Below are 23,146 nucleotides of genomic sequence, written 5' to 3'. Positions count from 1 at the left end.
CTTCCACAACATAGCCAGGCCACCCCTTCTTCCTTCGCTTGAGACAGCCAACATAGAAGAGAAACCCAACTCCGACTTAATCGGTTCCATCTCACGCACAGTCAATTTTGTTTCCATGAGAAACAAAATTGTGGGAACTTGTGTTCTCACCAATGCAGCAAGAACATCCACTGCCGAGCGGTTCCCAAGCCCTCGGCAGTTCCAGCTTAGGACGATCATTGCGATCGGCGGGGCTGTGACGCAGCCACCACCGTTGGAGATGTAGGTTGTGTTGATCCGGCCACACCCTTAAGCCGTTTGTTGCTGGTTGTGATATCCTGTCCATCATCAAGCTCACTGGTTTCAGATTGTCTCTTCTTCCCCACTGGTACACGGTCTTCCTCCTCTGTTTTGTTTTTGGGCAGCCCCTGTTTTGGTATCCTCTTCCAAGTAGCTGTGCGTGTTGTTTTTGGTTCATTAACAGTTGCACGTGACTCCTTGGTAGACGGCGTGTGACTTGCATTTGATTCCCCGTAACTGATTGGCACGTAATAAAGGGCATGATCACCGTTTTCAGTTTCCATATTGGTCGAGCGTGAATGTGCATTAACCATATTTCCTGAAATATTCGCATCCACCTGTACCGTATCATGGAGTAATTGCTGGGGTATTGATTGCGTTAACGTGCGTAACGTGTGGGTGGGGCTCATCGTATCGGTTTCCTTGTTTTTCGGCTTGTCCGTTTCTGCATTAATGGGCGTGGTAGGGCTAGCTCTGTTCTGGTTATGGTCAGTTTGGGTGGCTGGTTCAGTCCGGCGATGCCGTGGACTGTATTGGTTGTTCCTCTGCTCATCGGCACGGATGCGAGTACCGGCTTTCATCCATTCCCCATAAGTTCGGTTTCCTGTGTCTTCCCCTCCGACCATGCTACATTCTTTCTGATCATGTCCAATTCTGCCACATGCGAAGCACCACCCAACCAAGCGCTCGTATCGAAATGCCACACGTACTTCATCTCCCTCCGGGCTAACCACTGGACCACCCCGTCGTAGTGGTTTGTCTAATGGTATTTCAGCTCGTATTCTCAAGAAACGGGCTTGGTCAGCTTTGAAGGCCTTACTATCTACTTCAATAACTTTTCCGAGTCCCCTCCCAATATCGTGACCTGCTTCTTCAGTCATTAGATCAAAGGGGAGGCCCCACACTTGGACCCAAAAGGGGAGGTGCGTGAATGTGACTGATCTACTCGTCATGCCTTTCTCCCATCTCTTTACAGCCAGCATATGGTTATCAAAACACCATGGACCATTGTTCCGCACCCATAGTAGTTGGCTTTCCAGCGTAAATTTAAATTGTAATAAACCATCGCCTACCTCGACAATCTTCAGGTCGTCCCCCATCTTCCACATAGATCGTAGTAGGTTCTTTGCTGCTCTTAAGTTAATCGGTTTTTTGGTTAGAAACTTCCCGACTAAACTTAGAGAGTATTCATCCAGGATCTCTTTTCTCCTCACTGGACGTATGGTTATAGTTTCGTCTTCTTCTGTAGTAAGCTGCAGTTTTTGGATCTTTTCTAAGAAGTCTGCGTCCATATTGCTGCTCATGACAGCAAACGGACACTCTTGTGGCACCAGCTCTCTTATCTCGTAGGCTACCCTAGAAGACAAGAAAGAAAGAAACACTCACACTCTATAGGTGAGAAGAAACGCTCCTCCAGTGGGGAGAAGAAACACAAGCTTAATTTGTTATTTAAATTAGGCAATTACAGCAGTGGTGTTGTCGGGGATCAGTGACTTGGTTTCGTAGATACTCACTGTGATACAGAAGATTCAACTGAGAAGGCTTGTTCTCAAAGTGGTAAAGCTCTTTCTCAATTCAATTTATAGCAAAATTACTTATGTTGTCAATTCAATTGAAGATAGTTATATTGTATAGTATAAAGCTTGTTGTTGTACATGTGCACGTATGCATTTTAAATTTTTTTTTTTTTTTTTTTGATATTAGATTTTGAGGACCCTTTGGCCTAAATTGATGCTAAAATCTCAAACTAAACCTGTTGGTGCTCTGTGTTTTGACACTGGGAGATCGACACTACAAAAAACGCGACTTTAAGCCGCGTTTTTGAAAAACGCGGCTAAAGCTTTTCCTTTGAGCCGCGTTTTTCGTGAACGCGGCTCAAAGGAAAGGCTGGAGCCGCGTTTTTTCCAAAAACGCGGCTCAAAGGAAAAGCTATAGCCGCGTTTTGGAAAAACGCGGCTAAAAAACGCGTTTTTGAGCCGCGTTTTTGGAAAAACGCGGCTAAAAAACGCGTTTTGTGATTTAAAACTGCGGCTACGGGTCACCTTTAGCCGCGTTTTTACATTGAAAAAACACAGCTACATGTTACCTATAGCCGCGTTTTCTAAAAACGCGGCTATAGGTAGCGCTTAAAAAAAAAAAAAAAAAAATTTCCTGAAGCTTCCCACGTACACAACCCTTTCACACCTGCACCCCACTTTCCCACCTACCCCCACTTGCTCTCTTTTCTTCCTTTTCCCTTTCTTTCTTCATTCATCAGATGGTTCATTCTTTCTTCTTTTTTTTTTTTTTTCTTTTTCTTTCTTCCTTCTTCACATCTGGGTAAGTCTTCTTCTTCTTCTTTTTTTTTTTTTTTCCTTCCTTCTCCACATCCAGGTAACTCTTTTCTCTTTTCTCTTTTCTTTTCTTTTTTTTTTTCCTTTTTCTTTCTTCCTTCACATCTGGGTACTGCGTTTTTTTTTTTTTTTTTTTTTGTTCCTTTTTCTTTCTTCCTTCTTCACAGGCTTGTGTTCTTTTTTGATTCTGAGCTTGTGCTTTTGTTTTATTGAATGGAATTAGTGTTAGATTTGGTTGGTTTTGTTGAATGAGAGGAGATTCATGGGTTTGTTTTATATTTTGGAACACGTTTTGTTTGATTTTGAATTTTTTCGTTGTGTTTGTATTGTGAGAATGTTGTGTGTGCTTTTAATTTTCCGGGTTTGTGTTTGATTTTGAATTTTATGGGTTTATGTTTGATTTTTAATTTTTTGGGTGCATGTGTTTGTATTGTGAGTATATTGTGTTTAATTTAAAATTTTCTGGGTGTGTTTGTATTGTGAGTATGTTGTATTTGATTTTGAATTTTCTGGATTTGTATTTGTTTTTGAATTTTTTGTATTTGTGTTTAATTTTGAATTTTTTATATTTGATTTTTCAATTTTGAATTTTCTGGGGAAAAATTTACCCAGAATTTTTTTTTGTTTTTTTAAAAACCTATAGCCGCGTTTTTTAAAACGCGGCTATAGCGTGATCAATGTTACTGGGAAATAGCTATAGCCGCGTTTGAAACGCAGCTCGAAGCTGTCCTGGAGCCGCGTTTTTAGTAAACGCAGCTATAGGTCGAATCCTATAGCCGCGGTTAGAAAACGCGGCTCCAGGTCCGGTTTTAGCCGCGTTTTCAAAAAACGCGGCTATAGGCTTTGAGCCGCGGACTTTAGGCCGCGTTTACAAACGCGGCCATAGGAAACGCGGCTAAAAGCCTATAGCCGCGTTTTTGGGGTCTTAAGCTGCGTTTTTCAAACGCAGCTTTAGACCCTTTTTTTTGTAGTGCGAGTCTGTTCCTAATTTGCTTTGCTTTATTGAATTATTGTCCGTTTGTATTATTAATCCAAGTATCCAACAAGAATAAAAAGAAGACTGTAGTTTGGAGCAAGAGTTTATTTATTTATTTATTATTATTATTTTTATGTAAGAGCAAGAGTTTTATTGAATAGTGGTGAAGGAACCGTATTGATAATAATTGTTGTAAGGTTGTATTTAGTAAGTTAGGGATTTATTTTTTTAGCAATAAAAAAAAATTAGGTATTTAGTTAATTAGTTAGTTAGTTAATTAGTTACGATTCTAAGCATATTAATCATATTTAACACATGTTGAAATTATTAATTTATATAGGGAATAATAGCATGTGAGCCAATAGAATAGTTTTATATATGCCTATTATTAGTTAGTTACAATTGATTGCTTATTGCATTTCATCCCTTAATATTTTTCTAATTAAATTGGTTTTCCTATAATTCTCATACAATTCTCATCTATTCCCATTAGGAACCATTCTCCTACAACACTAACAAAAACAACTCTGACATTTGTTGCAGTCATGGTGAACACCGACTACCTAGCCATCTTACGATCCAATAATGGAGACATTGTTGCAATTAGGATGGTTTAGGGAAGAGCATGGCAATGGAGGGGATAGGCTCAGTTTCACAATGAATGTCATTCTTCGGTTGCCCATCTCTCTCTCTATGTACTAATAAAAATCTAAGAAAAATAGTATTAGATTTCAAAAATATTATTAAAAAAATAAGAAATAATGTTTAAATAAAATAAAGAATGAATAAATAGATTTGGAAATAGTACTTGAAAAAGTTGGTAAAAAACAAAAGTGGACTTTTCTCTCTATATTGGGTGAGAAAATGGAGAGAATATAAAAGAGATGCGGTCCCGTTTAAGGTTTTTTTTTTGGTTGTTGTTGTTGTTGTTGTTGTCTTTAAAGGACTTATATAATAGAAAAGTAGTTCAATTGTTTGATCACTCTATTCACTTGAGAGCTCAATGACAATGTTAGAGCTAGGTTTCTCTCATAATATAACTTCTATTCAAACTTATTGTAAATAAAAACTGACACTATTATGTGAAAAATGTAATGAAACAAATATCTTAAAATAATGTCTAAAGGTGTACTTAATATGTCTTCAAAAAAAAAAAAAAAAAAGGTGTACTTAATATGAATAACATTAAAAAGTGATATTAACTAAGTTATCCAAAAACACATGACAGTGAAATATATATCCATATATACTTTTAATCTCATGATCCATTAAATAATCAATTTAATAAATTATGTGATTAAAATATATCCTTCCACGTTACTTGTTTAAATAATTAATTTAATAAGTTATTTGATTAGAATACCTTTGAATGCATATGAATACCCACGTAATATATTGAAGAAATTAGAAGAATCTCTTTTAAATTGCCGTGGAAGGAAATTTCTTTTTCATTTTTAGGACAAAGTTTGTCTAAAAATTTGGTTGGAGTAATAGGATGATGATATGTGTCGCTATTATATGCATTGCACATAACTTACTAAACCACACTTAAGTAATTGTATGCAATAATTTTAAGTGAGTTATGCGCATTGTGAGCAACAACGACACATGTTGTTTCTTATAATGCATTAAAGTCTAACACTCTAACTAATTATGTAACCAAAATTTATTCTCTTTATTTTTAGTAGTTTTTTACTCATATTATTTTTAAAATTTGATGTAAGCATCTTTGATTTTCAATTTAAATAATGGAAAATGTTTGGCTCAACCACCAATAGAAATTAAGAAAATATGTGTCTTCCATGTGTAATTCACATGACTCACTTTGTTAATTGGGTTAAGTGAGTCAAGTATATTGCACATGATAATAACAAATATCATCTTTCTATTGGTGATTACAGTCAAACTTTATCATTAAATAATTAAGGCCATGGACATTATATATGTTTATGTTAGTGACAAATCAAGCTTTTGTGTTAATTCTATCTTTAAAGAAAAAAGAAAAAGAAAAGGAAAGCTTATGTGCTAATATTTTCCATTAAAACCTAAAATATTTAATTACGTGATATACACATGATTTCCCTATGTTTATTATATATGTAATTAAACCCGTTAAACTTTAATAGAAAATAATAACAAAAGGTTTGATTTTTCATAAATTAATTTTTTTAGAATAATGTCATAAATTAACTTAATGTTCAAAGGTTAATTATTCTAAAAAGTGCAAGGACCAAACTAACTCTCAATCAAAGTCTAGGGATTTTATAAAATTAAAAATAATTCAAAATCTAGGAATAAAATTGGAATAATCCCTCATTTTTATTAATTTAAACATCGATCTTAATTTTTTTTTTTAAAATTGTGCAATAAATTAGTAAATATTTTTGTGAGTTCATCACTTGTGAGTTAATTAATTAAAGAGATCAAAATTGTTCCTTTTATTTTAACGGTTTTAACTGATTAAGTCAATGAGCTTTGTAGTAACATTGTTAACATAAGAAAGAAAGTTCTAAGGGTTAAATTAAACTATCAAAATATATTTAACAATTTTGAAGGGTTTTTTTTTTTTTTTTGGGTGAGAATAAAAAACATAGCTTGACTAAATTAAGCAGAGGCGAAGTCTCATGATTATGAACTCCTAAATGTATATCATGATTATGATATTTATTTAGGAGATCAGGAGAGACATTTTTACAAGATCTGGTGAGAATGAAAAATGTGTTATTGAGTTACCTTGTTTATGAGTATGACAAAACTTTTAAAGTCTTTTTTTTATTTTTTTTATTTTTTATTTTTTTTTGCGGAAAAGAAAACTTTATTACCCAAAAAAGAAAAAACAACAACAACACAGTCAAGGCAGCTTTCACCAAGATGAGATCAGCAAAATTAGGTGGGCTGAACCCCAGGTCAAAAGAGCCTAAAAATAAAAAATAAAAAAAGATCTATCAAGGACCACTTAGCTAGAGTATGTACAACATGGTGAGCTTCTCTATATACCCAGTTGAAGGAAATCTTTGAAAGTTAGGGAATATATTATATACTGAGGTATCAAGCAGGATATATATGATGACTGGCCAACGGCTGAGAGGCTGGTTGCCTCTTGTCCACCATAGTTTTGCAATGGAGCTAGGCTTTATTAGCAAGATAGTGGTTGAAGATTTCAGAGTATATTAAGCATCGATCAGAGTATTTGGTGGAATTGAAAAAGGTAATGGGAATCACAAAAAGTATATCAAAAAAGAAATAAACAATTTATTATAAAGGTCCCGAGATCAACAAACTTGACCCACTCTAATTAAGCGAATTAATTAAAATAAATATATACATAAATATCTAATTATAGTAAAAAGCACACACAATATATATATACACACACATATATATATATATATATATATATTTATTTATGCACAATATGAAATAAAACTTCTTTTTTCATCCTTAGTGTTTCATTTTACATGCGGCCAAACCAACCAACTACAATACTATTTATATATATATATATATATATATGTTTCTAATTTTTTTTCATTGTAAAATTTGATTAATTTATAAGAAAAAAAACTGATTGGTTTATAAGAAAACAAAAAGCACGCATGGCAAGCTATAGTTAATAAAATATAAAGTGGAATATGCTCAAATTCATGCATCTAATAATTAACAAAAACACACACACATGCATAAAAACACACACTACATATGGAATAAAAACCATTCTTTGTGTTTTCTTTTATGCTTTAATAACTGACATACTGCAGTATGTCATGCATTTGAATTTTTATTTATACTTTTTTTAATAAATATTTTTGTGGCTTTATAACAAAATGAAAAAGAATGTGTAGCATATTTTGATTAATAGAACATAAAATGAAACAATTATAGTGAGACAAATTATTTTGATTCAAAATATGTATATATAATTAAATAATTATACATACACATGTATATTGATTCACACAATTGACATCTTAATTGCACATATAAAATTCAGTATAACTATATCTCCCAAAAAAGAAAAACCAAACAAGAAAAGCATGCTCTATTACTAATTTCTTTTTAACATCACAATACTAACCTCTGATTACATGGCAAAAACTTCTGCTGTTTAATTTATTTGTGTTTTGAATAGGGACGAACCTAGGATTTCAAGCTAGGGGGGTTGGAGATAAGCAAAAAAAAAAAAAAAAATTCAAATACACATCCATATAGTATTAAGAAACTTTCAACCAAGACAAATACATAAAAATCATTGTTTTTTAATATATTAAGACACGATCATCTACCAATAAAAACAAAAGACACAAAACACTATTATTTCTGTCACTCACCTAGTCTCGCTACCGATACTATGAATTTATTATTCATTACCAATAAACACTTTTTCTAACTTTACCATTTTAATCCCGTTGAATTATTGTTCCTCTTTCTGTCACTTGTCCCTATTATTGCCCAACTACCTAATAGTCATAGACTTACAAAGCCAAAAAGCCAAAAAGCCAAAAAAAAAAAAAAAAAAAACACACCACAAGTCCCGATGCATATATCCAATTCACAATCACCATCATCACTCATCAATAAAAATACAAACACCACAAGTACAGATTCTAAGATTCATAAACATTAAATTAGGTTTTGAAGGATAGATTTAATACTTAATTGAGTGTGAGGTGTGAACTGTGAAGGCTGGAGCAACAAAGTTGGGCTGGGTAGATCAATCAACCAACAGCAAGATGGGTCTCACGTGGCAGCGTTGGTGTGGCCGTTTGGGTCTGCGTCAAGTAGGGGTGACCACGGGTCGGTCCGGGTCGGGTTTGTGCCCAACCCGTGACCGATCCAACCAAGTCGGGTTCCAATTTTTCAGACCTGCCGCCGACTAGTCAGAAAATCGGATCGGATCGGACGGTTCTTGCCGAAAAGTGGTCGGGTCTCGGTCGGGGTTGATTATTTGGAAAACGGCGAGAATTTGGCCAAGAAAATATGAAAAACGGTAGTATCCGGCGAGGAAATTTTGAAAAACGGTAGAAATCCGACCAGATCTTGGCCATTTTCGGTAAGATCTTGGCTAGATCTAGCGAAATCTCGCCGGATCTAGCTTAAATCTTCCCAAAGAAAACTCAAAACTCGCCGGAAAGATGATGGGTCGGTCAGATCGGGTTTCTCGGATTTGAGAGGAGGAGATCCGATCTCCGACCCATTGATCTCGGGTTTTGGAGAATGAAATCTGTCGCCAACCGCTGGAGCAGTCGGTTCTGTCGGCGACGGGTCGGGTTTGGTCGGCGGCAACGGGTGGGTCGGTTCCGGCGGGTCCTTGGATAGCCCTAGCGTCAAGGCAGCGAGGTGGGTTTTGTGTGGTGGCGGCGTGGGCAACGAGATGTGCCTTCGGTCTCGTGTGGTGGCAGAGTGGGCAACGACAAGATGGGTCTTGCCATCTTGGACTCTCGTTCTGTCTCGCCTCTTAGTTTCTCTCTGTATTGCCTACTCTTTACTCTATAGGTCTCTCTCGCCTCTTTCTCTCTGTCTTGCTTCTTGATTTTTCTTTTCTTTTTATTTTTTCATTCATTTTTCCGTTTGGACTATTGGGTTTACATTTTTTTGGATTTGCATTTTAAAAAAAAGATTTATATGGACTGGTTTAATGATTCATGATTTTGGAGGGGGCCCAAGTCTTTCTTTTTTTTAGGCCCCGGCCGGGGGGTGGGGGGGGGGGGGGAGGGGGGGCCTAGGCCCCCACCTGGGTTCGTCCCTATTTGAATGTCACAAAACTATTTGCCTCTCCATATATTCCCTCCCAGTTGTTATGAATTCATGAGGCAAAATGACCAAGGCATTAATTATATAAGTTTTTGATCTAACCCTTATATGGAAAAGTATGGAATACTCTGACAGTACCATAAATGCGTACTCCCTCCTCTCACATGAATTGTGAGTCTCACCATAAATTTAATTAGTGGAACTCACAGTTATGTGAGAGGAGAGAGTAAACATTTATAGTATTCCGGGAGTACTTAATAATTACCCCCATATATATAGGTTTTCATTGAATTTTTGGTTTTATTCACTCTATGGCCTGAGATGCAAAAAAGGAAAGTGGCGGTGGTGACCGGAAGTTTCAGTTGAACCATCTCCAATTTCGTGACCAAATCCAACTATTCAACATAATAAACAATAAACTAAGACATTTCAAATAATCTAAGTCCGTGCAATTTTTTGACCACCTGTCTTGAATAGTCTAATAAATATTCAACTAATCTACATAGAATTACTTCTTCAACAACATATTTTTGATCTCGCTTGTGGTACTGTCGTAAAGTTATTTGTTTGTGCAACTTCGATTTTCAACACCTTGTAATAGGAAATTCAAGTTATTATATGCAAGAAACCAAAAAAAAATTATTTTACAAAATCTTTTTGCACAAGTAGCGAATATAAAATTTTAGAATTAGCATTTTTTTCAATGTTAGAACATTGTACAAAGAGTTAAATAAGTTATAAACAATTGACAAATCAAAGAATTCAATTAAGTGATCGAGAAACTAAGAAATACATGCATTTTATTTTACAAACTCTTTTTGCACAAGTAGCTGATATATATAAAATTGGAGAATTAACATTTTTTTTTCTATGTTAGAAGATTGTACAATGAATTAATCAAGTTATTATATAAACAATTATCAGATTAAAGAATTTGATTAATTACAAAATCCAGAACTAGAAAAGCTTGCTTGCAAATTCGTCTACACGGGAAGAAGCTGATTTTGTAGCAAGTTCTCTGAGTTGTGATAAGCTTCTTCCAAGTTTCATAGCCACCTTCATTTGAAACAGTTCCCCATTTTCTCTTTTCTCCAAATCTTTTTCCTCTAGTGTGGCTTCAATTGATTCTTGCAATAGCTGGAAAAAGCCACCACAGTTTCTGTACATCTCAATCACCATCCCAACTTGTACACCATGCTCAAAAGCATTAACTGTGCTAGCTAAAGCCCCAGAAGCCACTGCTACTATTGGAGCCCATGATCCATTACCAATAAAAGCTGAGCCAAAGGCTGCTATGCCAGTGAGTAATGGACCAGAGATAGCTAAAGTCTTGTTGATTTTCAACGCCAAGTTGCCAAGTCTTACGTAGTCCTCTATGTCTTTTCTCTCCACCACCTTAATGATCTCTCGCATTTCCATTTCAAGTTCCTCACTCCATCCATTGTTACATTGTTTTCCTTCATGTGAAAAGTTTTTCTTTTGTAGTACTTGATTTTTAGGCCACCAAACAGCTGGCTCAAACTTTGCCGGGAATTTTTCAAGCATTGCACCAAGCAAGGGAAGTGGGTAAGCTTTGTCAAGAGCCAAAACCTTTTCCATCACCTCCTTCACATCTTCTTGAGTTGGAGTTCCAATGGCAAGCATGGTTTGGATTTGGCTTTGTAGCTGCTTGAACAATCTTGTAGCATTGCGTTGCTCCTCGGCAAGTTGTGAAGGTTGAATTTTGTTCATTATAAGCAACATTCCCGTGGCTGCAGAATACAAAAGAGTAGACGATAATTTCAAAGCCAAAAGAGGCATTCCAATGCCACCAGTTGCAGCAACACCAACCATTGTTGCAGCTGTGAGAATTATCATGTTGATGGAGTTTAGAAGAAGGGTGTTCCAGTTGTCACGTTGCTCTCCAAGGTTGGCGTGCATCTCTACTCTATCAGCTACGGCCTCTAAGATGGCATAGAGTTGAATGGTAACATTAGTACTAGAGCTGTGTGATCTATCATCGATGACATTCAACTTTTCTACTGGGGTTGTGTTTATGAACCCGTCTCTTATATTCAGTTCCTCACCTATATTTCTCTTTGGTATTTTTGGAACTGAGAAAGAGAGTTTTGGAAGTCTTGGGACTTGAATAGCAGCATGGATTTTCCTTGAACAAGAAGAAGAAGAAGACGCAGAAGGTAAAAGGAGAGCTGAAGCCATTTGATTGAGAGGTTTTTTCTCTTTGGTAATTGTGTATTTGTGTTGCAGAAAGAATATTTTTGGATCTTGTGTATTTGTGTTGTAGAAAGAAAAGGTTTTGAATGAAGATTGAGAGGCATATTGGGTCTTATTTATAGTGTTGGAAACAGAACTATAACACTAGGTCATATACGGGAAAATGTTGAATTTGAATGGTTTTGACTGGCTTGACCCAGCCTGTTAGCTGACCATTTCATTTTATGTTTTTTTGGGGGGTTAATTCCATTGGCTGACCCATTCTGTATTCATAATTTTCTAAGTTCAGAATTTTTGAGTCATTGTCTTGGCTCCCTCTTGCACACGACGTAGCTATTGGCCTATTTGTATTATTACTACAAACTGATTGCTTTCTTTTATATTTCATGTCATGCAGTTGCAAATAGACATCTCTAAGAGGTCAACATCTCCGAAAGCATATGCTACGGCTTTTTCATACACACACCAAGTCGAAAATCTTAAAATATTATAACTTTTGTGTTATAATTTTTGCTGTAATTTGAGTCGGCCAATAGTAAATAAGAGTCGGTCAACAGTAAATAAGAGAGAAAAATTAACGGGTCTATGTTAAAGTGATCATTTACAATTTACAGTTGATGACACCAAGTCAAAAATCTAGTATCGTAACTTCTGTGTTATAATTTTTGTCGTAATTTTGAAATGCTCGACTATAAATAATAGAGAAAAAATGACGGATTTATATTAAAGCATATGCTATGGCTTTTTCATACACACACCAAGTCAAAAATCTTAAAATATCATAACTTTTGTATAATAATTTTCGCCATAATTACTTTGAGGTGGTCAACAGTAAATAAAAGAGAAAAATTAACATGTTTATATTAAAGTGATCATTTACAATTTACAGTTGATGACACCAAGTCAAAAATCTTAGAATTGTAACTTTTGTGTTATAATTTTTGTCATAATTTTGAAGTGCTCGACTGTAAATAATAGAGAAAAAGTAACGGATTTATGTTAAAGTAATCGTTTACAACTTACATGCAGTGTGTAATAGACATTGCCCAAATTATTATATGTCTTTTATTTGGTTTTTGATATCATATCGGATTTTGAGGATCTTGGCATAATTAATTGAAGTTAAAAGCTCAAATTAAGCAGATGGGTTTCCTGTGACACAGTTAGGAAAATGGAGTCTATTCCTAATTTGAAGAAAAACAAGTAATATATGGAGTTAAGGTACTCGTAGAGGGTGGCGTTGCATGATTAAGGCTTTTGAAAATACTCTCACACAAGATAAACCGTAAAAACTATTATGTACTCAAAGAAAGATCTAAATGTTGAATATCTTGTAAATATATGAGTCTTGTAGATATTTGTCACATAGAATATCTTGGAGATATTATCTTGTAGCTATTAGTTTAGTAGTTTTTGAATTGTAGTTTTGTATATAGCAGTGCTTGTATTACACGGGTGTAGATATTACAGAGCATACTTAGTTAGTTAGGCCACTTGTCATGTTTGTATTGGTTGATTGTATTGCTTGACTTGGTCATTTGGTTGCTCTGTTTCTGCTATATAAAGAAACATAGTCAGTTATTTTAATATATGCGAAATCAATTTTCTTAAAGCTCAGAATGTTCGTTCTCTCTCTCTGCATGCCTTCACGTCTCTGCATGCTTTCCGTCATTGCTGAATTTTCTTCGAGCTTGCATTCTTGATTTCAACATGGTATTAGAGCTGAACTAGATAAGCGAATTGTTCAAGTCTAGTATTCTCTGATTCTTCCTAGTTCAATTTCATTTTCTGAATTCTTGGTGCTTCTTTCAAATCAATTAGAAATTTCCTTCATTGTGTTTCTGCTGATTGATTCTTGTACTAAGTTCATCACTCTCTAGATCTTGATTTCTTTAGCATATTGAAATCTAGATTCTTTTTCTTCATATTTGGAAATTGTTTTCTTTCCAATCTTAGGGTTCAATTCTTGATATTTGCAGTGAGTTCATCAAGATTGTAAATTGAATCTTGATTTGATTTCTTAGGGTTTCAATTCCCAATTTGCTATTCTCTGTTGTGATTTCATCAAGATTGTATATTGAATCTTGATTTGATTTGGTTGTACATCATATCACTGCATTCATTGTTCTTTGAAGAATTCTCTGGAAAGTCTGGGTTTTTTTTTTTTTTTTTTTTTTGTTTGGGACTCTGTATCTTCATCATTGTACTAAGTATGATTGAAAGTACATCTAGTGCAACTGCTCGTACTGTCCAGCCTTGGGAAAATTCCTCTAGTCCATATTTCCTATCCAGTGGTGATAATCCTGGTGTTTCATTGGTCGTTCAACCTCTTACTGAGGAGAATTATAACACTTAGAGTAGGGCTATTCTAATCTCTTTGGATGCCAAGACCAAACTAGGGTTCATTGATGGCTCAATTTCTAAGCCACAATCCATTGACCATCCTCTGTACACAGCTTGGTGTAAATGTAACAGCATAGTATCAGCTTGGTTGTTCAATTCTGTTTCTAAGGATTTACAATCAAGCATAGTGTATTTCAAGCCTGCAAGAGAGGTCTAGCTTGACCTACAATACAGGTTTGGACAAGGCAATGGTCCTAGGATCTTCAAATTAAGGAAGGAAGTTAGCTTTTTAACTCAAGAGGATTTAAGTATCAATGCATACTAGACAAAGTTTAAGGGTCTTTGGGATGAATTTTCTACCTATAGAACCTGTACTTGTGGACACCATGTGGAGGATTGTACTATGTCATTCTTGATGGGATTGAATGAGACTTATACTGCAATCAGATGTCAAATTCTTCTTATGGATCCCATACCTCCTTTGAGGAAGGTTTTCTCTCTTTTGCTTCAAGATGAGAAGCAAAGAAAGGTTAGTGCTGGGAAGAAGGTTTTGACTGACACAGCAGCTACATTGGTAGCATTGGGACCCAAGTCTGGTGGTAATGTCAAGAATTTCAATAAGTCAAGGACTGGCAGACCTTAATGCACTCACTGTGGTGCTATGGGACATGTAGTTGATAAATGTTACAAACTACATGGTTACCCTCCTGGGTACAAGTTCAAGAACAAGTCTCAAACCTTTGCAAGCAATCTGGTTACAACTGAGGATACCTCTAATGAACCTGTCTCCCTCACCAGAGCTGAGTATCAACAACTGGTTGGTTTACTGAATTCAAAATGTCATTTTGGTACTCAAGCCTCACCAGAAGCAAATTTGGCCACTACCCATCAGGTTGCTAGCATCATAACTCAGCCTCCTCTTGTTTCTTAATCTCCATTTGGTTCTCAAGGTCAAGAGCTGTCAGGTATCTAGTTTTCTCCATCCTTTGAGTATTCATTTTTCTCTTCTAGTGTCAATACTTCACATATAGGCTCCACTGATTGGATCCTTGACAGTGGAGCTACTGACCACATGGTTCATTCTCTTCATTTTTTCAAGTCCATTACTTCTTCTGTTAAGATTTTTGTTAGATTACCTAATGGTGATATGGTCAAGGTGACTCATATAGGCACTATTCAAGTTTCTGCATCTTTACTCTTAGAAAATGTTCTTTGTATTCCTAGTTTCTCTTTCAACCTTATTTCTATTAGCAAACTGACCCAGAATTCTTCTTGTTGCTGTATATTTCTCTCCAATTTTTGTTTTCTCCAGGACTTACAGCATTGGAAGATGATTGGATTGGGTAAAAAGCAAGAAGACCTTTACACACTGCAGTGCACTTCACAGGTCACTCTACCAGATTCTGTTTTTGAGGCTTTGTCTATGTTGTCATCATGTTTTCATGGCAAAAGTGTTAGTTCTTGTAATCTTGATTCTTTTGATAGGGTTTTTAGGATATGGCACTATAGATTAGGTCATCCATTTTCACAAAGATTGACTTTGTTGAATAATATTGTTCCTGATATCAAATCTTGCAATAATACTAAGCCTTTTGACTGTCACATTTGTCCTTTAGCTAAACAGCACAGATTGCCTTTTACTCATTCTTTTAGCATTTCTTTATCTTGCTTTGATTTGGTTCGTGCTGACATTTGGGGACTGTATTCCACTCCTTCCTTGAATGGATCAAAGTATTTTCTCACTTTGGTTGATGATCACAGCAGGTGTACTTGGGTATATTTGTTGAAGCACAAGTCTGATGCTTCAACCTTAATTCCATCCTTCTTTCATATGATTTTGATCCAATTTAATGTTCCTATCAAAGTGTTTAGGTCAAACAATGGACCTAAATTTGCCCTTTCTTCATTTATGCTTCTAAGGGTATCATTCATCAACTGTCTTGTGTTGAAACTCCACAGCAAAATGCTGTGGTTGAAAGAAAACATAGGCATCTTTTAAATGTTGCTAAAGCCTTAAGATTTCAGGCTAATTTGCCTTTGAAATTTTGGGGGGATTGTGTCTTGACAGCAACATATCTCATTAATAGGCTTCCTAGTCCATTGTTACAAAATCTTACTCATTATGAGAAACTCTTAGGTCATCTTCCTACCTATGATCATCTTAAGTCTTTTGGCAGTCTGTGTTATGCTTCAACCTTAACTAGACATCGAACAAAATTTGATCCTAGAGCTAAAGCATGCATTTTCATTGGCTATCCTTTTGGTACCAAAGGTAATAAATTGTATGATTTAGCTTCTAAGACTGTTTTCTTGTCTAGGGATGTCATTTTTAAGGAGTTCATTTTCCCTTTCAAACATTGGACTTCTAAACCTATCATATCTTCTACTTCTAATTCTTCTCTTATATTTCGACCTCAAAATTCGGTTCCAGATATTCCTCCTACTGTTTCTGCAGAATTTTCTCTTCCTTTCTCTTCTGTTGATCCTGCTGTTCCCCCTAATGAATTTCCTAACCTTGTGCATTCTAATTCAGCTCCTTCTCCATCTATTTTTGTTCATTATGATCATAATGAACTTCTTGATCCTATTTCTTCTCTTGTACCTGAGTTACCACTTGTTAGAAGGTCTTCTCGGCCTCATAAGCCACCTTCATATCTTCATGACTATCATTGTAATCTTGCATCTGCTCATGTGTTGGCCATTGCTTCTTTACCTCAATCTCATGATTCTTCTATTTCTGACAGTCCAGGTATTCTTTACCCTCTTTCTTCTACTCTTTCATATAATAGATTATCTACTTCACATAAGACTTTTGCCATTGCTTTGACTGTTGCCAAGGAACCTACCTCTTATGCTCAAGCCTTGACTGATCCTTTGTGGCAAGTTGCTATGAAGGTTGAGATTGATGCTGTTCAAGCTAACAACACTTGGGTTATGACCAAACTTCCTCTTGGCAAGGTTCCCATTGGTTGCAAGTGGGTATACAAGATTAAACTCAAGGCAGATGGGTCTGTTGAGAGATACAAGGCAAGACTAGTTGCAAAAGAATTCACTCAAGCTAAGGGCATTGATTATTATGAGACTTTCTCTCTTGTGGTGAAGTTTGTCACTGTTAGAACATTGTTGGCTCTTGCTGCTGTTTATGGTTGGCATCTCTCTCAATTGGATGTCAACAATGCCTTTCTTTATGGGAATTTAGATGAGGAGGTGTACATGGTTCCTCCACTTGGATTTGACAGCAAGGGGGAGGTCTGTAAGCTCATAAAGTCTCTTTATGGACTCAAGCAAGCTAGTAGATAGTGGTTTGCTAAGTTGTCTGCTACTATCATTGCTGTTGGTTTCATCTAATCCAAAGTTGATTATTCAGTCTTCACCAAGGTCCACAAAGGTTCAATCATCATTTTGCTAGTGTATATTGATGACATTCTTATAGTTAGCAATAATGTGGATGCTGTCAACACCTTCAAGCTTTTCCTAGACAACAAATTCAAGTTAAAAGATCTTGGCACTTTGAAGTATTTCTTAGTCCTTGAAGTTGCTAGAATCGAGAAGGGTATTAGTTTATGTCAAAGGAAATTTACCTTGGAGTTGTTGTCTGATACGAGTTTGCTAGCTAGCAAGCCTGCTAATGTGCCAATGGAGCAGTCTGCCAAATTCAGTAGTTCAATGGGAGAGGATGTTCCTGATTCTTCCTTGTACAGAAGGTTAATAGGTAAATTGCTCTATTTGACACTCACCAGACCAGACATATGCTATTCAGTACACAAACTTAGTTAGTTCATGAGTTCTCCCAAAGTGCCTCATTTGTAGGCAGCTTATAGAATTCTTAAATATCTAAAGAAGACACCAGGTCAGGGGTTGTTTCTCTCTGCAAACTCAGAATTGAAGCTTAAGGCCTACTGTGATGTTGACTGAGCTGCATGTCCAGATACTAGAAGGTCTATATCAGGTTTTTGTGTCTTTCTTGGTGAGTCTTTGATTTCTTGGAAGTGTAAAAAGCAACAAGTTGTATCAAGATCTTCAGTAGAATTTGAGTACAGATCAATGGCTACAATCACAAGTGAAGTTGTTTGGTTGATAGCTTTGCTCAAGACTTTTGGACTAGAGCACAATCATGTAGCTTCCCTTTACTGTGATAGCAAGGCAGCTATTTATATTGCTGCAAATCCAGTTTTCCACGACAAAACAAAGCACATAGAAATAGACTGCCACTTCATCAGAGAAAAAATTCAAGCTGGAGTGATCAAGACCTTCCATGTACCTACTAGACACTAGATTGCGGATTTCTTTACTAAGGCACTCGGGTATAAGTAATTTCATTATCTGTTATCCAAGATGAATCTAGTCAACGTATATAGTTCATCTTGAGGGGGAGTGTTGAATATCTTGTAAATATCTGAGTCTTGTAGATATTTGTCATATAGAATATCTTGGAGATATTATCTTGTAGCTATTAGTTTAGTAGTTTTTGTATTGTAGTTTTGTATATAGTAGTGCTTGTATTACACGGGTGTAGATATTACAGGGCATACTTAGTTAGTTAGGTCACTTGTCATGTTTGTATTGGTTGATTGTATTGCTTGACTTGGTCATTTGGTTGCTCTGTTTCTGCTATATAAAGAAATAGAGTCAGTTATTTTAATATATACGAAATCATTTTTCTCAAAGCTCAGAATGTTCATTCTCTCTCTCTGCATACCTTCACGTCTCTGCATGCTTTCTGCCATTGCTGAACTTTCTTCGAGCTTGCATTCTTGATTTCAACACTAAAACTAATAATAGGAACCAAGAAAATATAAAGAAAAACACACACAATCAAAAACAAGAAAATAACACTATGGGTTTACGTTGCTTGGCTTTAAAGCCTATGTCCAAGGATAACGATGAAGAGAAAATTGCACTAACAAATATGGAGATTAAGGGTGCATTTGTTTCAATGAAAAATATTTTTCAACTATAAAATATTTTCAGCTAAAAACATTTTCAGAAAACAATTTGTTTTTGGGTATTTTGTTACATTCCTAAAAATGCTTTGGAAAACATTTTAAGGCATTTAGTTTGTATAGGTAAAAAAAAATCCTAAAAATAATATATCTTATATATAAAAGCGGCTATGCCGCTACAGTGCTTCGACACTGTTCATTCAGTGTGTTTCCACTGTTCATCTACGGTGGAAATTTGGTAAGGCACTTTGCTTTTTTTCTTTTATTTATTATTATTTTTTTAAAAGTTTCGAATAGTAGCTACAGTACCAGGAGGCACTGTAGCTACAGTAGTTATAGTTTTTTTTTTTTTTTTGAACTTTTTTTTCTTTTATATATATTGTTTGACTAACACAATCACACAACAAATTTCACAATATTTTCACAATTATTGAGGTGTCAATTTCTTATAAGTCAAAATAAAATAATAAAATATGAAACTGTGACCAACTACAACTGAAAATAAATGTTTTGTGAAAATGTTGTGACACTTGTTAGATGAATGTGTAAAAACTATAGTACTTTTAGTTTGTTCAAGTGGCATTGTAGCTACAGTAGCTACACCGTTTTTTTTTTTTTTTTTTTTCTTTTCTTCAGTCTTCTGTTTGTACTTTTTTTTTTCTTTTAAATATTTATAAGAACTCGCATATATATTGTTATACTGATACAATAAATTTCATAATATTTTCACAATTGACGTGTTAATTTCTTATAAGTCAAAATAAAATATTAAAATATGAAACTGTGATCAACTACAATTGAAAATAAATGTTTTGTGAATATGTTATAACACTTGTTGGGTGAATGTATAAAAGCTACAGTACTTTTTGTTTGTTCAAAATGAACTGTTCATTGCTTTTTTTTTTTTTTTTTTTTCCCGGTCATCGATTTGTGCTATTTTTTCTACAGTATTTTTGCATTGTTCATACAATGTTTTTCACTATTCATCTACAGTTCCATTTTGGTTAACCATTTTGTCTTTTTATTTTATTTTAAGTTTTGAACAGTAGCTACAGTACCAAGCGGCACTGTAGCTACAATAGCTACATTTTTTTTTTAGTCTTCCATTTGTACTTTTTTTTTCCTTTTATATATATCACTGTACATCCAGTGTATTTGCGCTGTACATCTACAGTGCCATTTTGTTAAGCCACTTTGTCTTTTTTTTATTTATTTATTATATATATATATATATATATATTTTTTTTTTTTTAAAGTTTTGAACAGTAGTTACAGTACCAAGTTGGTTTACTCAACTTTGTTGAGTCAAAATTCACTATTTCACATACAATTTTTTTGGGTTGCCTTTTTGTATATTTTTTTTCTTTACACACTATTTTAAGTAAAAACACATAGTTTTGCACAAAAAAAAAAAAAAAAAAAAAAAAAACAAAAACAAAAATTTAGGAAAAAACCATTTTTCTTCCTTTATGTTTGGGATAGTTTACAATTCTTCCTTAAACTTTAAAATCATGCAAGCCCTAATGAAAGCTTATGATTCTTAAAATATTTTATTATGTAATGTCTAAATTACTCCTGCTAAATTTTAACATCCTAAAAGTTTTCTTTATGTATTTTGAGTTTTAAATGATAAAAATCCTTAAAAAGATAGAATGATGATATTCAATGACACAAGCCTTTTGTTATCTTTTATTTTTTATTTTTTATTTTTTATTTTTAAAATTTCTTAGCAAAACTCAGTTGTTTATTGTTGGAAGATGATGATATTCGTTATCATTCTTAGAAGTTTTTAGTAAATAGATATATTTTCTTTAGCAAATAGGTACTAAAAAACTATTATAGTTAAATAAATATTTATATGTTAAATAACTACTCTAACTTTGTGGTTGATTAAAATTCTTAAATGAATGAGATTAACTTTTTTCGACATAATTATCAAAATTCTTAAAATTAATGTCTCTTTTGATTAATGTAAATCTCTATATACTTTAAAAATTAAATGATTCATATCTTTGTTTTATGATACAAATAAAATCTAGAATTGACCTTAATTACTACAATACTTTTTTCCACGGCAAGCACGTGCCTTGCACGTGCTGCCCTAACTAATATACATATAATCTTGCAATGCACAAATCAACAAAATTTAACATGGGATAATCTCGCAAAATCTGAACCAATTTGAAAATATTACAAGCAAGATACAATAGAAGTTCAAGATCTAGGAGATTAAATTTTTGAAAATTAAAAAAAAAAAATTAAAAAAACATAGATTCAGGCACAAGTGTTCTAGATTTAATAGATCTTGGACGGGGGAGGAGCATAGAGTCACTCTCTATGCTACATGTGGGGCCAAAGAAATTGAGACCCTAGCCCATTTTACCTTAGGGCCCAAGGCCCGAGCCGAGGTGGGATATAGCCGAGGACATACAATAAAAGTCCAAGTAGCCTTGAGACATAGCCGAGGATGACTCTGTCCTCGGCATCCCCAAGGCCCTCCTAAGAGTCACTCTCTATGCTACATGTGGGGCTAAAGAAATTGAGACCCTAGCCCATTTTACCTTAGGGCCCAAGGCCCGAGCCGAGGTGGGATATAGCCAAGGACATACAATAAAAGTCCAAGTAGCCTTGAGACATAGCCGAGGATGACTCTGTCCTCGGCATCCCCAAGGCCCTCCTAAAGGAAAGGGTCAAAACGGTATAGGAACAGTTTTGGGAAAAACCTAAATATCCGCGTTGATAGAGAAAGGACCCCTGGATAATATGGCGACAAAGGACAAAGGAAAAACTGCCATTACTGCTATTGAATATTCTGCGTCAGACAGAGCAATGCTTTTCAGTTTTTACAACCACCCCCAACCACTTTGAGTATGGGCTGATGGGACAAGTATCAGTCCTGGAAAGTTGAACCTACACGTGGACGTTGGATGAGGGGTACAGGCTAATATAAAAGGGGAAGTAAGCAGTCCAGAAAGGGGGCTGGGAAAAAAAAGGCTAAGAACTAGAGCCTCCCAGGCCGTACCGAGGAGAAAGACTTCTCGAGCGAACATAGTTTATTTCCGTATGAACACCACGACTAACCATCTTTCGGTGACCAAGGCCTAACCTTTCAAGCCCACGCTCTACAAATTATATTGTTTGGGCCCCTAACGCACGAACCCAATATCATTTTGGGGTCGTTGCAAATTGAGTCCTTACAATTGGCGCCGTTTTTGGGAAAGGCTTGTGTGTTGGCACAGGCGGTGGGTCGAGAAAGTCCCCCCATCACTTCCAATAGCCCGTTATAGTGCCCTAACATAAAGTTCCATTAGGGGCTACGCTTCGAAGCGTTAGTAGCGCGGATGGTTCTAGGGGCTTAGCCGAGGGGCTAATCCCCCCAAACCAATGTCCCACACCTAGGCCGAGGGGCAGATCATGGTCCTCAGACTTAAACCTATGGGGAAACCAACCACTTAAGGAGAATTCTAGATTGCTCAAACCAGCGGGAAGATTATTTACTAAGAGTCGGATTAAGTCCTAGACGAAGTGAAGATCCTGACCTGTCCTCAGATCCTCAGTTCTAAGGGAACTGATGCAAATGAGCGTTTAAGTTCGGTATGGTCATACTTCGGTCCTTGGACCGGATGCTAAGAATGGCTAAGGCTAGAAAGGTTATTAGGAAGGTGGCAAAGCACCTAAGTACATAGCGACCCGCATGAGCAGTTCATTTTGGGTTACCCATCCTCGGATGATTACCTCCTACACAGTACCGAGCATTCAGCTGTCATCTCGGTTAGTCTTGGGTATGTAACCTTTTTTAGGTTGGCATTATTGTGTCGAATAGTTTTAATAAGCTCAGAATAATATCCTTTTCTTAACAAGGGTTTCAGCCCTAAGTACCATTCAGAATAAAAAATAAATAGAAAATAATCATATAATAGCACACCCATTCATAGCATAACTATTGCAGAAAAGAAAGAATACATAGAATAAAATAATGTCAACTTTTATTAATATAAAGAAGTAGTACAGCGTACAATGAGGGGCTTAAACAAGCCTATACAGGAAGCTAATTACAAAAGCAAAAATAAAAAGATACAAGGAAACGACAAATCTTTCTAAGCTCTGCCCCAGTAGCGATTATGTATGAGAGGTTGACCCCCTTTGATGGATGAGGAGAAGAAGAGGAAGAAGTAAAAGCACCAGGATGGATTCGGTGATGGGAAAGAAGAAGAAAAGGAGGCGAAAGGAGGCACCAGTGAAGGAAAAGAGGAAGAAGCAGGGATGCTTAATCCCTGCGTTAGCCCTGACTCCTATCACGCAGGTGC

The 23,146-nt window shown here is 35.5% G+C and overlaps 2 protein-coding genes across 2 annotated transcripts; both read right to left on the bottom strand.

Moving 5' to 3' along the window:
- Window positions 1–215: 215 nt before the first annotated feature.
- On the bottom strand, window positions 216–1,571 carry LOC126728703 (uncharacterized). Its single transcript, XM_050434488.1, has one exon. It carries the CDS (start codon window positions 1,569–1,571, stop codon window positions 216–218), a length of 1,356 nt encoding a protein of 451 aa, XP_050290445.1.
- Window positions 1,572–10,240: 8,669 nt separating this feature from the next.
- Window positions 10,241–11,619, bottom strand: LOC126727066 (probable F-box protein At4g22030). Its single transcript, XM_050432530.1, has one exon. It carries the CDS (start codon window positions 11,536–11,538, stop codon window positions 10,297–10,299), a length of 1,242 nt encoding a protein of 413 aa, XP_050288487.1. The 5' UTR covers window positions 11,539–11,619; the 3' UTR covers window positions 10,241–10,296.
- Window positions 11,620–23,146: the final 11,527 nt, after the last annotated feature.

This window comes from Quercus robur, chromosome 5 (genome assembly GCF_932294415.1).
Source record: "Quercus robur chromosome 5, dhQueRobu3.1, whole genome shotgun sequence".
Taxonomy (NCBI): domain Eukaryota; kingdom Viridiplantae; phylum Streptophyta; class Magnoliopsida; order Fagales; family Fagaceae; genus Quercus; species Quercus robur.
The sequence above is the reverse complement of the archived record's forward strand: the minus strand, read 5'-3'. Positions and strand labels throughout refer to the sequence as shown.